The sequence below is a fragment of the Colius striatus genome, chromosome 16 (genome assembly GCF_028858725.1).
Source record: "Colius striatus isolate bColStr4 chromosome 16, bColStr4.1.hap1, whole genome shotgun sequence".
NCBI lineage: Eukaryota > Metazoa > Chordata > Aves > Coliiformes > Coliidae > Colius > Colius striatus.
In genome coordinates, this window is record NC_084774.1 from 2,640,700 (window position 1) to 2,656,223 (window position 15,524).

The 15,524-nt window shown below is 45.2% G+C and overlaps 2 protein-coding genes across 7 annotated transcripts in view; both read right to left on the reverse strand.

Annotated features, from left to right (window-relative positions):
• CPNE1 (copine 1) overlaps nt 1–13,307 on the reverse strand; it is a 41,811-nt gene extending 28,504 nt beyond the window's left edge. The window contains exons 1-2 of one of the 6 annotated variants that reach the window (XM_062009170.1): nt 13,218–13,251; nt 10,353–10,403 (exon numbers count right to left, since the gene is read on the reverse strand). The gene's annotated coding sequence lies outside the window, so the exon portion shown is untranslated. Of the gene's footprint in view, nt 1–5,354; nt 5,436–10,352; nt 10,429–12,852; nt 12,874–13,217 lie in introns of those variants that run through there. The other 5 variants (XR_009819843.1, XM_062009168.1, XM_062009171.1 and 2 more) reach the window with 5 other exon arrangements.
• On the reverse strand, nt 1,116–12,870 carry RBM12 (RNA binding motif protein 12). The gene is made up of 3 exons (XM_062009166.1): nt 12,853–12,870; nt 10,353–10,403; nt 1,116–5,497 (listed from the first exon to the last, which is right to left on the reverse strand). The coding sequence occupies exon 3, from the start codon at nt 5,473–5,475 to the stop codon at nt 2,833–2,835; it is 2,643 nt and encodes an 880-aa protein (XP_061865150.1). The 5' UTR covers nt 5,476–5,497; nt 10,353–10,403; nt 12,853–12,870; the 3' UTR covers nt 1,116–2,832.
• Nucleotides 13,308–15,524: the final 2,217 nt, after the last annotated feature.

Genomic DNA, 15,524 nt, shown 5'->3' on the forward strand with positions numbered 1-15,524 from the left:
GTCCTACCCCTTATTTTTCAGGCTGTTCACAAATACAAGCACGTGCCAAGTAAGCAATTTGATCAAACCTAGCCACATAGCCTGTTAATACAGGGGCATCCTTCATCAGGTAGCATGACACGCAGTTTAAGGTTGCTTCCAACACGAAAGCCAGTCAATTCAAAACATTATATTTGCAAGTGACACGATAATGAACTTGTGTGTATACACTTTAAGGATCAATCATAACTACTGGGGATGGCAGCTTTAGTTTGTAGCGCAGACAGAAATTCCTAATATGCTACAACTTCCTATTATTTCCAAGAGCCTATCATCAAGGAAGAGGGAGTATTTACTAATTTGCTACTAACTTATGCTGAAAGATATGGAGCATCAACTGTTAAGCAAGAGTCCCTTCCCCACCCCAAATCCTCCACTTCAGCATTCCATCCATGTCATTGTTCTCACCACCAATGGCTTTTTGTATTGGTTTGAAGGGTTGTTTGAGGTTTTTTTAGGTAAACATTTAGACCACACAGAATAGCAAGACTCAGAAAACGAAAGGTTTCCAAGCCAAACCTCCACTTTTAGAAAGTCCAAAGGAACAGACACACGAGCATGTTTTGTAGAATATGCCACATCTAACAAACACTAACAACCCTGTATCCATTCCCAAGAGGATCGAGACATGAAGTCAAAAGTAACACAAAACTGTGTATCTAATTCCAGACACTGGTACTTTTAATTACATTGCACAACAAGGCAAGCATTGTTGTGATCCATTTGAACTTGAAAGAAACAGTTATCACCAGTTTCTGCAAGTCAGCACACACTAACATCTTAAATCGGTTCTGTGAACAATGAAGCCACATTTTCCTTTTCAGTAATTTTATTCTAATGTGAAACATGAAGAAACAAGCACCCAAATAACTCCAATATAGTATGAAACTTTAATATAAGTTGTTTAAAAAACAAAGAGCAAAAGTTTAAAAATAAACTGAAAGGCTTGACTCCTAGTCACATATCTTTCTGATACCAGCAAGAGTACTTTCAGACTTTCAAAGGAAAAAAAAAAACCCAAAGATCTGCTGTTGAAACATTACTCCCAAAGACTGTTGAAATGCATAACATGAAGCTTCAGAGACAGACAGTTTTATTAACAGGAGGCTTAATTTTAAACAGTATATACAAATCACATGACTTTTCCAAAGTTGGGACCACCTAATCATCTGTCAAAAACAAAGTTATGCTAATGAGTTACAGAAGCATCTGTGTAATGTGACCGCCTCTTTATTGAAGTACACCTTCATACAGTCCTTCCACATATTCCTGTCCTGGGAAATCCTCTCAGGATGCAGCGCTGCACAGGTTTGCAAAGCTCTCCTACACACATGAATAAAACTGTTGCCACTTGCACCTCTCAATTTTGCCTGACCGTACACTTCAGTGCTCCATGATATGCAACACCAAAAGGCACTGTTTTTCTTCTTCCAAAAACCCTAAAGTGTCAAGTTTACCGTGTTTAAGTACAATGATTTGCAGGGAATAGCAGGATTTTTGTTTTTGTTTCAGGCGATGCCCAAGTCTTAAAATTTCTCATAAGCCAAGCACGGATGAACCAAAAAACCAAACTCCTTCTCACTTGTGTCATTACTTCCTTGCCAATTCTCTGGTTTTCCACGGAAGGTTTTACTGCACAGCAAAGACAACGGCAACTCTTTACAGACTTGGAATACAACAGCACAACTTTATTGCAAAAAAAGAGAGAGTAAACTCAGTATTTTCAAGTTTTGGAGAAAAATAAGTTTCAGCTCTTAATTCCCCCACAGCAATTAATTGTGACAAGAGTTGCTGAAGGTAGAAGTTTCTTTTGTACATAAACTAATTCAAAACTTTAGTTGGACTCCAATCTTCTACCAATCACCACCACTTTGGTTCTCTTAGCAAAGACTCTACGTCAGCAGTTCAAGAGACACGGGAGAAATACAAAATCGATATCCAGCTAGTGTCAAAGATCCTATCCCAACTGATTAACGTAGTCCTAACAAATCAAGCTACTTAAACAATAATGAGTATTTTTCAAGTTGTTACTTCTTCTACTGCAAATGTTTCATGAGTGTTCTAGAAAACTCGTATGATAGCATTTGAGGTTAGCTATACTTGTGGCAAAAGTCTTATTCTGCACAGTCATAATCGCAATATATAAATAACTAAAGGTTATTCCACAAAGAACAGCTTGAATTTTACAGAACAATTCTGCTCATACTTAGAGGAATTGGTTTGGTAGACACATCAGCAATGGGCATAATTCAACTGTTCATACAGTGAGAACCTTGGGAAAAAAAATACATACACAAAACAATTAATCTGTGTACACTGAGAAGTCATTCAGTTGCAGAGTAAAATCAGGACTTTAAACAAAGCTTTGACCTGTAAACAAAGCAAATTCAGCCAGCTTTTAACCAAATCTAGAAATAGCTATCTATATTACAATGGCTTGCGAGAGCATCCACCGAAGAGCTTCACTGACTTCACCTACTTTCCCTTAAGCAAAACTATGTAAAACCAAGCTAGATTCCTCAGGAAGCACTGTGCCCAGTAGAGTTTTACCAACTTCTATGACGAGTAAGAATGGTCTCGCTTCTCCACAGATTTGTACAGGAGTACGCGCTGCGCTCTGTCCTCGCAGCGTCTCTGTCACGGCTAAACCCAGTGCTCGGGCGGATCAAAACCAAACTGTTGGACAATTTCAACAATCCACAGGTTCTATCCTGGAAACACTACAAAAACCAATCCGGATGCATTTATCACAGCACTATGAAGATCTATTCTACAACTACTTTGTATTAACAGCTACCCTAAAACAAGTTTAACTTTTCTGGAACCTATAGGCCTGTCATTTAAATCAACAACAGCTGCCATAGCTTCATCACGAGACTCAAATGCAACCATTGCTTCTCCAGTGGGCATGCCTTTTTCATTGTATTTTAAGCACACTGAACCAGGGATCACTTGGTAACCATAAAAGAAATCCAAAATTTCATCCACCGAAACAGTAAAGGGCATATTTTGCACTTTAATGACAGTTGGTCCTGGCTTCCCCGACCCTGTTCCAAAACCTGGGGGACCACTAATATGTATGTTTCCCGGCCCAGGTCCAAACCCTGGAGGTCCACCTAAATGCCCAAGACCACCAGCAATTCCTGGAGGACCAGCACCAAAGGCAGGGGGTCCGCTTAGATTGCCAGGACCGTTACCAAAAGCCTGTGGCCCCCCTGCAAAACCTGCCGGTCCACTCAAATTACCCGGACCGCCTGCAAAACCTGGGACCTCAATACCTGCACCGGGTATGCCAGCAGCTGCAACCGCAGGTATCCCTGGCCTGGAATCTGGAAATCCACCTATTCCGGGCGGTGGGAGAGGGGGACCAAACGTGCCAGACCCACTGAAGTTACCAGGGAAATTGAAGGGAGGACCGTTGTTGGCATCTTTGGAGTTGCCCCCCAGGAAGGGGTGCTCATCCGCACCAGCACCCTGTGCTCCTGGCAGAGGCACGTTGCCTGGGATTGGGATTTTCAGTAACTTTTTCCCTTGAGACGGTGGGTTTCTCTCAATATCTCTCATCTCTTCTACAGTTATCAAACGCAAAACAACATCTCTTCCATTCAGTTTCTTACGGTGCAAACGCTCTGCCTTACGAGCATCGTCTTCGGCTTTAAACTGAACCAGCGCTTGTCCTAAACCTTGCCCGTTAGTATCAACAAGGATTTGTACAGAGTTTTCTTCTACTGCCAGTCCCTCTAGGAACTGAAGTATCTCCATTTTTGTTATATTGTAAGGAATATTAGATATGTGTGCACACAACTTTGGCGCGCCTGGCTCTCCCTCAGCATTCATGAGGATTTCTCTCTGGTCATAGTTGAAGTTCTGCAACCTTTTACGGATCATATCTATCTTTTCTAACATGGCCTTTTTAGTAATTGGATGAACCTGGATGAAGCGATTTCCTATGTACTGCTTATGATGACACAACGCTGCTTTATAATCGGCTTCATTCCTGAACTCCACAAAGCCCTCTCCGATTGCTTTCCCATTGGGTCCATAAGCTATGTAAATGCTGTCTTCAACTATATCCAGCTTCTTAAAAAAATCTATCACGTGTTTGTTCTCCGATTCAAAGGGAAGACCTTTCAAATAGACACAGAAACCCTGCTCGTGGGGAGATCTCGATCGCGACCTTTTCTGTGCACTTGGAGATTTGGACCTAGAATGAGGCTGGGGAGGAGGAGGGATGGACTGCCCGGAGGGACCTATGGTTTGCTTGAAAGTTATGTGACCTCCAGCAGCCACCCACTGTCTCTCTGTTGCAGGACTAACTTCAACATAGCGCTGAATCATCAGCATTCTGTTTCGCTTCAGTGCTTCAAATGTATCTTGAGGAGAAAAAAACTTCACTAGTCCGTTTCCATTATTTCGACCTACGTGATCCTTCAGCATATGGACTGCATCCACACGGAGCCCAAGGAAAAAGTCTTTCACATCAGATTCCGTTGCAGAAAAGGGCATCCCATGAACACTGACATACAAATCATCTGGATTGATCGGAATCGGCTTGACACTACTTTGAGAATTCATCTGGATAGGATTTACAGGATTCATGGGACCAATAAACAATGGATTCAAGCCGCTGTTCATATTCACTGCTGCTCCAGACCCATTCATTCCAGTGGGTAAAGGTGCTACAGGTGGAGGGTTCATAGGAGGCATTCCTGATATGGGAGGCAGAGGTGTCATTGGAGGTACGGGGGGCACAGGGGGTATCGGAGGAACCGGAGGAACGGGAGGCAGCGTGGGTACAGGAGGTGGAACTGGTATTGGGGGAATAGAAGGCATTGGTGGCAAAGATGGCATAGCTGGGATAGGAGGGATTGGAGGAGGAGGTACTGTGTTCATTGGGGATGCTGTACTAGGTATAGTTGAGCTAAACGTTGGGCTACCAAAGCTACTCCCAAGATTTGGAGGTGCAGTCCCCATACTGGCAGTAGAAAATGTGGATATGTTTTTATTGCTTTCATGCACAGTAGTAGCAGCAGTTACTACACTAGGAGAAGGATTATTAAAGTTAGGTACAGTAGTAGGTAAGTTAACCCTTCCACTCATTCCAGAACTAGCTGGTGGTCCCGACCTGCTAGCATTTGCTGGTGGCATATCTAGATTGGCTGTTTCGAAACGCCTACGACTGAGTTCTATCATGTTCTGCATTTCAGTTTTACTGCTCAGCAACAGCGTCACTTTTGACCCTTTAATTGTACCACCTGTGCGCATCATACCCAGCCTTGCATCTTCATCAGTGGCAAAAACGATGAAAGCCTCACCCAGTTCACCCCCTACAATATGCACTCCCCCATCGGGAATGGTCAATCCAGAGAAGAAGTGGCGAATGTCCATGGTCCCCGCCACAATCGGGAGACCTTGCAAGCGGATGACCACAGCCATGCTGCGCTGAAACAACACACACCTGCAGATGAGAAAAGGCAACGGCTATGTCAGACTACTGTTTATGACACCATGCAATTACCTACAGACACCATCTACTATATTTGTTTACACAGACCTAACAACATCTTGCAAAAATCAAGCATGTTTATACCCCAAGTTTCTTATTCATGTTCGTTTACTTCATACAGACTGAAGTATTAAACATTTACCAACAGAATCAGTACACATTTTGCAACATAACTGTTGAGCCAAGACCCACGAGTGTCAGTAAAAAAACCCCAACACATCAAACCAACCCCCCCCAAAATAAACCAAAACAACCCACAAACTGAGGAAGGGCAAAAATCAGAACTATTAAATCAGCAGTTGAATATTTAATGGGACATAAACAAAATGAGTGTTTTAGCCAAGCAACTCAAATTCATTTACCATACACTGATATGGTATCCACTGTACCTGGCCAAGGGTCTGCGAAAAACTCCACATACCTATGGGAAATAAAGTTCTCTCTCATTTAGGGAGGGATTTTAGCTCCTGCTAGGTGAAGATGACTAGGAGCATAATAGTGCTCTGGTTACAAACAAAAACTGACTCTGGACAACTGGTAACAGTGAGACTCACATCACTCCCTGCCAGGGACCATCTAGATTGTGCTGATCTTGTATTTTTCTCCTACGAAAGGCCAGAGCTCTAAGTAACCATGAAGCTCACTGTTATAAGCCCAATACACCTTGCAACTCACCTAAAATAGATTAACATCAAGGCACATCCTAGCTAGATATTTGACCTTCAACAACAAGGTATCATTTCTTAACAGTTGCAAATGTTCTGTTTAATGTTCTGTTACACCTTCTGTCTCAGGCACAAGTAAATGACTTTCACCCCTGCAACTGAAGTTATTGGAAGCTAAAGTTTCATTCTGAACCGGCAGATCTTGTTATGTCCTGTTAGCAGAATGTTACCTTGTATACACTCTACAGAAGAGCCCCAGGTCATATCCAAGATAAACACTTGTTCTTGACAAGCCTCCAGGGAAGACTGAAAGCAAGCTATTAATACTAGCACAATTCACCAGTTCAGAAGCCACCCTCTCATCCTAAATCATCAGCAGTAGCATCTCTAAGCCTTCTTTACCTTCTAAGTACAAGCCAATTTGGTATCTCTATGGAAGACCTCCAAGGCTCCCATTAGTCCCACAGCAATACCGTTTAAGTATTTGAAATTAAATATGACTTGAAATCAGTCAGGGATGAACCAGATGGTACAACCCCACCTAGGAGGCAGTGTATCACCAAAGACTTCTGGTCATATGCCAAAGCTATGACTGGCTGCAATCAGTAACCACCTCCCAACATGTCACATTCAGGTATGTACTGTACCACAGCTTACAGCTGCATTTGTCTGTACATCCAGGTCTTTCAATCACTTCAGAGTAGACAGGCCTTGAACACAGCCTTGACTATTAGGTAAAGCCACTATACAACAAGTTAACCACATCAGATAAGGTTGAATTCTGTATTTAATGAAAACAAGAGTAGTAATTCTTCTACAGTGGAAGAAACCAGAAGCAATTCTTTTGTTTGCACGATGGAACTTCAGATTATTCAAATGGGTACTTAAGTATGTTGTTTTGTTGCCCAGTAAACCAGAACTAACCCCTTCCATACACTAAGGAACTCACACAAAATACTAGACTACTAGAGAGCACTGGCCCACATCAGATGACACCAGAAAAGTGCCCAGGACCTCTCTCCCTCAAGGCAACAGCAGACAACCCCGTTGGCACAGCCAGCTCTACTGCTCTAGTCATCGTGAGTAAAAGTCCCTCACCTTACTACACCATCTGGAAAGAGATCCCGACTTGCAAGGCAAACGTGAGATGGCTTAAAACAAATCCACTAAGATCCCTACTCCACCAAGGGATGCCAGCAACAGAAAGGGAAATATGTACTAAGCCTCCAGCAATACCTTCTTTCAAAGTCACTTTCCCATCTCCACAGCAAGGCAACAAAAGCAGCACCTTACATTTATCTCTTAGTGACACATTCAACTTAAGAATGAAGTTCCATTGCCCAATCATTTTCCAACAGCAAAATAACTGGCCCAAGAGAAGAAAAGGAGGTCAAAGTAAGCCATATCTCTATTATGTGCTCTTCTAAATGTGTGCAAAAGACTATTTGCACTGTCTTAAACCAGCAGTACCTCACAATGATTCTGTAGTTTCATTTTACATTTGCCTCACATCAGTAGCAATCTCTGGAAAGATAAAACAAAGATTCTGCTGCCTTTTAAGGAAGCCATACTAAAGGGATGGCAAAACCTAAATTTACTACATTATGCTACACGACTGCTGTAGAATTAAGTGATCCTGAGGTACACAAGTAGTATAAAAACATCCCTATTTTTGCACTTATGCTTTGAAAACTAAATACTACTAATAGCAAACCTTGCTAGGAGGTTTACATTTTCTCCAGTACCTAGTATATTAAGAAATGAGTTTCAGATATCTTTATGTATCAGGAGGTGAACATTTGAAGTTTCTTGTGTTAAATGAGAGATTACTTTTAGTTATTCCCTTACTAACGCAAAAGGGATGACAATGGCATACAGACATTACTTGAACAAAGGCGACTTGGCAAGTTTATCTGCTCAGATCTGCTCGTTCAGAACACCATATATTCATAATCAGAACTGATACCTGGCAGGTAACTGCATTTACTAACGATTCCATGAATCTAGTCCAGAAAACAAATTAGCAGATAAGGTCACAAAAGAATTCCTAAGAGTCCAACCATTTGAACATTTATGTAACTTCTGAGATAAAAGTGTTTCAATCCTGCACTAAATTCAAAACCTCCTTATCAATGCTAAGAGGTACTCTGAAGTTCTGTTACTAAGTATGTATGCCATTTAGGTCCACTAAATTGCCACCACCAAGACACCCCAAACAGTTGCTTGGACATAGAGTTGCTGGAAACACTACCTGTGATGAGTTCAGTGTAGTTGATTCCATGCATGATACTAAGCAAACACTTGCTAATAAGCAAGAGCCAACAGTACCATGGTATGAATAAAAAGAATTTTAAGGACTTTACTCCACCAAATATCTCTGGCAAAAAGAAAAAAATTGACAACTCAAAATATAAGCACTTCAACTTTTTCAGGACTTTAGTGCTTTAAGGAAGGATTAGTTTCATCTCTGATTCAAAGAAAAGAAAAAGCACGTGACAAGGACCAAAAGGGTCAAATTTCATGTTTCTAAGCACTTGTGAGTCCCATTTTTTTCCAAAATGCACTTAGAGAGACAACAACCCACTCAAATTTTCCAACTAATGAAAAAGCAAAGCCTTCTCAAATATTCACTCTTCACTTGTAAACATCAACACACATGCAGAGTCAGTATTAACTTGAGACACAGAAGGGGCTGAATGCCCTTCCTTATGAGGAAAGGCTGTGGGCCCTGGGGCTGTTCAGTCTGAAGGAGTCTGGGATCTCATTAATATTGACAAATATCTCACTGGTGGGTGTCAGGAGGTTGGGGGCAGCACTTTTTTTCTGTTGTATCCAGTGACAAGGGGTGATGGGATGAAGCTGGAACACAAAAAGTTCCATTTAAACCTAAGGAAAAACCATTTCACTGTGAGGTGAGGGAGCCCTGGCCCAGGCTGCCCAGGGAGGGTGTGGAGGCTCCTCTCTGGAGGTCTTCAAAACCCACTTGGACACATTCCTGAGTGACCTGATCTTGGTGGATCTGCTTTGGCAAGGGGATTGGACTGGATGAGCTCTACAGTTCCCTTCCAATTTCCACCATTCTGGGATTCTATGCCTGATAAGTATACACTGAAGGCTTTTTGTTGGGATATTCAAGTCTCTCAGGCTGCCTGCTTTTCCTCCTGGGGGAAAAGGCACTTTCAGACACAAGTGTGTTGTCAACTTTGTGTGTTGTATATTTTTAGCGAGATCAGAAGCACAAAAGGCTGAAGTTGTACCCATCCCCAATAGTAAGCTGAGATCAAAAGCAGAGTGAACAGCTGCTAGCAATCAAATGAGTTGATCTGATGAACCTGAACAGCATGTTTTTGTGTCCTGTCACATCTTTTAAAAAGTTTATGTTACACAGGAGAAGGTGTACAAGATGATAAGGTTACTTCTTCCACCCAGTAAAATAAGCAGATTTTGGGTCATATGCACAAATTGATAAAAAGACTCCAGACTAGCCTGTAAGATGTATGCATTTTCCAAATTAAGAGAAGTTTGTCCAAGAATTACCTAACGTGTGTGTACCGTGTGGTATTGTCCTTCAGTGGCGGGACCGTGGTGAAGCTCACAAAGACTAAGAATTGGAATAATATTGGGAGTGTATGGACAATTTTAAGTATCCAGGCTGAGACTGCCTAGAAAAAGCTAAACCTGCAGACTATAGTTTTGATTTTTATTTTAAAAAAAGGCTAAAATTAACCTTTTAGATTAAAGACAGGACATCTCTGAGCTCATCTGAACCTACCTGATTACTTTAAATGCTGTAAAGCCTAATCAGAACCAATTCCTGTATACTTCTGAACTCCCAAAAGTTAGAGATCTGCAGATCAGTGGCCCACAGCAAAGCAGCAACATTTTCTAAACAGTGCAAAATAACTAGGAGAGTCTTTCAGACTACAACATGCTGATGAAACAACAAAAACATTCGTTTGGCAGAAAATTTTGTTTACAAGAACATCCACCATCACCAGTGGGAGTCACAGTAAAGAGACTTGCTATAGATTATATTTGACCCAAATGTTTTGATATCAATTGAGAAATTCCAAAAGCTTCAAATATTTCTTAAGGTATACTCAATATGCATATAAAGAAGTCTTCAATTCAAAGGCTCTTACCTGCAAAGACAGATGTTTTTTTCTTAACAAGTAGCAGAAGCCAAGCCAATCCTGTGGGCAACCAATTAAAACCAACTTTTAGACTGCAATAAAGAATAAATGGAGGCAAAAATCAATGCAGGCAACACAACAGCAGTAACAGTCCACAAAGAACTGTATATACAGAAAGTTCAAACCTGCAACCACCACAAGGCACTGCAACATACAACCACCATGAGAGAAGAAGTGCATTTTCCAACACCCTATCCCTGTGTGACTTGTCGGTAACTGCACTGCACCAGTTATGGTTTTGAGACAGGAACATGCCTTCCACAAAGAAAAACCAGAGAACATTCAAAGAACCTTTCAAATTCTCCCATCACCAACAGGTTAAAAAAAAATAAATCACTCTTTCAAAGGCAAAGAGTAAGAACTGAATACTTGAAAACCCTGAATTTCAACAAACCCTTGCTCCATCAGCAACATTCCTTCCTCCAACTGCCCATCTTCTCATTGAGCAACACAACACAGGCCACACCTCAGCAAACCTCCCTATAGCTCCACGTGAAGAATTCTTCAGGAGTCACACAAACCGGTGAAATCAAGAGATGTCTCGCAGCCACCTCTAGTCAGCCATCTCTGCAAAGCATACAGCAAGCACTCCCCATCGAAGTATTTTCAGTTGCAATCTGACATTTCATTTTCCAAGCCCTGATCTAACGCTCATTTTATTCAGCACTATATAAAAACTGTCCTCCTGGGATTACAACTCAACAAAAGAGCCAAACATTTTAAGCGGCAACACATGTATTTTGTATTTAAAGAACGGATGGAAACCCCTTGTTCTTTCACTGCTCAGTAGACCATCTCATATTGAAACTGTGATTATTTGGAAAGCTACTCAGGTATTAATCACATTACAGACAAGTAACTGCCTCCTCCTCACACAATCCCAACAAGCTGTTTTCAGTTATATGCGTCATTGCCAAAGTGAACTTGGAGAAAGAAGTAGCACAAAGCCATCCACAAACTCCCTAATGGAGGGAATTAAACACAGATATTCACAGATCTTCCAGGACATCAACAGCAGACTTAAAAGGGAGAAAGATCCAACTATGCTCTTCAGACTTACATAAAAATAGCAAATGCCTTTAGGAAAAGACGACTTCTTTTTTTTTTAATTAGAACTTTAAGAGAAACAAGCAATCCTACATTAGAGGGATTCATCTCCATACATTCACATCTAGCACTGTCACAGTAGTTAACAACATCAGAAAGAATGCAATCACCTGAAAAACAGCTTCATGCAGAAACACACCCGCTTTAAGCAGCAGGTAACTCTTCCATGCATACGGAACTTTCCATTTGAAATAACTCAAGTCATTTGATGCATTTCCAGTATAGCAACCACAGTGTTGCATAGATTCCTCTTCACAATGCTGAAAACAAGCTGAAGATTTGCAGAGGACTTAAGACAACATGCTATAATGTGAAATAACATGTAAACCAGGCAGAATTCTTCAGAAAAGGTGCAAAAGCTCCACTCTACCATTGTTTAACCTTCCAACACCATCTACCTCTGCTTCCAAGACTCATATCTGTACTTTAAAGAAAACCATCCATTGCTCTCACAGGTGAAGCCATTCTTTCCAATCAACTGGACACACAAGAGCATGTTAACTGTGCAAACATCAACTGAAGCACAGGTGATCCCACACAACACCACACTGCTGGATTTCATGGGAGAGGCTCTCCACAACACCCTGGCTGCTATGCAGAAAGAACCACCACTCACTAGACATAAGACAGCTGATGAAATGACTTTAAGAGTCCACCGAAGAAACAATCTGACAATTTTTCTGCCTATCCCCAGCAAATCTATCTGGATTAAAAAAACCCACTAAGAATAGTAAGTAAGTTTGAGAGTGAGTCAAACTAGAGCCAAGATGGTTTTTTTTTTCCAAAAGCAAGCTCACACAGACTCCTGGTGTACCTCTGGGACCCACTTCAACACTTACGGGGGAGAGCTGGAAAGACTTTTTTTGTTTCTTTTTTTACAAAACTGATTTTTATTAGTTGAGAAAAGCGTTACTGCTCGGTAACTTCACTGGCATTTGCAGGTTAACCTCGACGAGCGCTGGCAGCGCCGCAGACACGAAGGACTTTCTTCCCCCAGTGCGGAACGCTTGCCCCGCTTCGTCGCCGGGGCCGGGCGAGAAGCAGCCGCCAGCGCCCCGCCGAGCCCCCGCGGGACGAGCCCGGCCAAGATCGGCTCCACGCCGCTGCCCCCGGCGCCCAACATGGGACCGCGCCGCCGCGCTCCCAACTGCACCGGCCCCGCCGGCCGCCGCCTCCGCGCTGCGCGATCCCCGCACCGCCGCGCGCCCGCCCGGCCCCGGCCGCCACAGCCCCCGCGGCCCGGCCCCGGCTCAGGCTCCGGCCCCCGCAGTCGCCGCAAGGTCACTCGGCCGCCCCCACCGGCCGGGCCCGCGGCGCCTGCACTAGGCCTGCACATACTCACCTGCCCGCGCCGCCCGCGCAGCTCCGCGGGCCGCCGGGCGCGGACGGAGGCGCGGCCAGAGGGAGCGGGGAAGGAGGGAGCGGACGGGGGCCGCTTCGCCGCCCGGGCCCCTCGGCCTCAGCGCGCCAGGCCGCCGCGAGGCGGAAGCGGCCCCCGCTCGACGCCCCGGGCCCGCAGCGCGGGAGGCGCCGCCCGGCCCAGCCCGGCCCGGCCCGGCCCGGCCCTTTGTGCGCGGGGACTCGCGCCAGCCGCGCCGCGCCCGGCCTCCCTCCCCGCGCCTCCCCTGCTCGCCTCGCCACGCCGCGAGCCCGCAGCGCGGGGCAGAGCGGGCGGCTCGGCCGGCCCGGACGCCGCCGCGCTCTTACCGAGGGATCTGTACGGGGGAAAAAGGGTTAGAACGGAGCCGAAGCGCCGCGGGCCGCACTCCGCGCCGAGCCCAGCGCCCGCCGCCGCGCAGCCACACAAAATGGCCGCCTGGATGCGGCGCCGCCGCCAGCGAGGGGCGGGGCCTCGCGGGGGCTCACGGCGCGTGCGCCGCGGGTGAGGCGGTGCCTGAGGGGGCGCGCGCCGGGCGGGAGCGAGCCGCCGCGCGTGAGGCGCCTGAGGGGGCGCGCGCCGGGCGGGAGCGCGTTGTGCGGGGCGCTGCCCGGGTGTGAGGGCTATTGCTGAGGGGACGGGGGCTCGGCGGTGGGCACCGAGCTGCCAGCCAACAGCAACACGCCCAGAGGAGAGCGGCTATTCCTGCTTCACTTAGGGACAGGTTACGGAACGTCCATCAGAGGCAGATTCCGCTGGGCCAGTGCCCTTTGGAGGGCAACAGCCCCACACTCTCTCTCTGTCCTTTGCTTGCCTGAATACACGTGCGATAGAAATAGTTCAGCCATGTCCTGAGCTGAAGAAACAGCTCGACATCCCTCAAGAGATGCTCTGGCACTGCCCTGCAGTGGACATCCATTTACCATGGATGAAAAACCCTTGCAGTCTGCTGCAAGAAACAAATGGAAATAGATCATCACCTTGTGTTAAAAACTCTCTGCTAGCAAATTTGAGAGTTCATAAGTTCAGTTAACTTAATTGGTTTTCACCGCTTATCTGATGACATGTGTCCTGAGGCCACGGGACCAGGTTGCTCAGCACCACCCTAACCCCCACTCCATGATGATTCCCTTTATATCCTCTCTGCTCCCAAATTCGCATCCCCTACCACTCCAAGTAAATGGTCCACACTCATTTATCTTCTCCCTATCATCCCAGGCTTTACAGATTCTGTACTCTAATTGGTGTTTACAATAATGGCTTCTGACCGCTTATCAGTTCTGTCTTCACATCTCCTTTTTGTCTTGCCAGGAGCATCATCTGCTCCCTTACACATCACTCCCTGATTGCTGAAGCATTTCCATGGCAGTGGTGGCTGTTAGCATCCTGCCCCCCACTACAGCTGAGAAACGCAGGCATCTGGAGTCACCAGAGATAGCCACAGCCAGGTTTGCCATGAGACAGCCAGACCTGGCCTGGAGAGCTACCTGAGCTAGCAGGAGCGTGTGCAGCTCAGGCCCTGGCTCTGCAGCAGTGCCTGGGCTGCACCGGCCCCTCTGCAACAGAGATAATGAAAGGGCAGCACCTGAATATCCCAGGTCTGAAGAAAATAAAGACTCTTCAGCTTTTGTGCAATGTGCTGAATCACCACACTGGTTTTTGTTGCTGAAATAGAGTCGTGTGGAGATAATTTTGTTTACTGTGCACACCAGCAAAAAGCGCCAGGACCAAACTACTTAATTCTCAGTAGACCTCTAGACTGTGTTTGTACAGACTCCACCTATTCACAGGGGAGAGCAAGTCCTGAGGCCCAGGACAGCTGCTGCAGACCAGCATGTGCCTTTGCACCTCAAGCATTCTGGTCTGTGCTGCCGCTCAGCTGGAGCAAAGTTTGGAACCGATGCCTGTGCCACAGAGTAGCTCCACAGGTCCCCAAGTGTCTTCTCAGCCACACTCTTGGAGAAAGAATATTTAGTTCACTCAAGATGGAGAGAAGCAGATTTGTTTGTAGAGTGGCTGAGAGGGGAAAAGAGTCCTGGGTGAATATTAGGGGTATGACAAGTGACCAAGGGTACCAAATAAGAGTTGTCAGCATGGTGTAGTTCAGTACCAATAGCAGGGGGAAAAGTGTCTCTGGAAAGCAAAACACTGATAGACACAAGGGTAAAGGCCAGGGCTCGTTGGTACTGTATCCTGTGTGCTCTCCTCTATCAGGCATGGGATAGAAGGCAGACACAGAAAAATGGTCTTGGAAAAGAACGGGACTTGCAAGTACTCAAAAAAACCTGAAGGAAGCTGTTAGGTACACAACTAGGGAACAAAATGTACATGTGACATTTTACAGTAAAGCTTGAGGGAACCAGCACCCACTGCGCCAATTCCATATCTGAAATACATCTTCCTCCTTGCCCTGTGCTTCTGTTGTGCCCTCAGCCTGCAAGCATTGCCCCAAATCCCAGCCTCCTTGCTTCTGCAGCACCCCAGAGGCATCAAGCTGTGCACAGCCTCTGATGCTGTTCCTCCCTCTGTACAAGCATGTACAATAATGAACCAGCTTTACTACATGATTCACGCTGCTTTCTGTTTTCCTTTCTAATGACTACATGTCAACTGCAAGCTTAATTGTTTCCTGATCA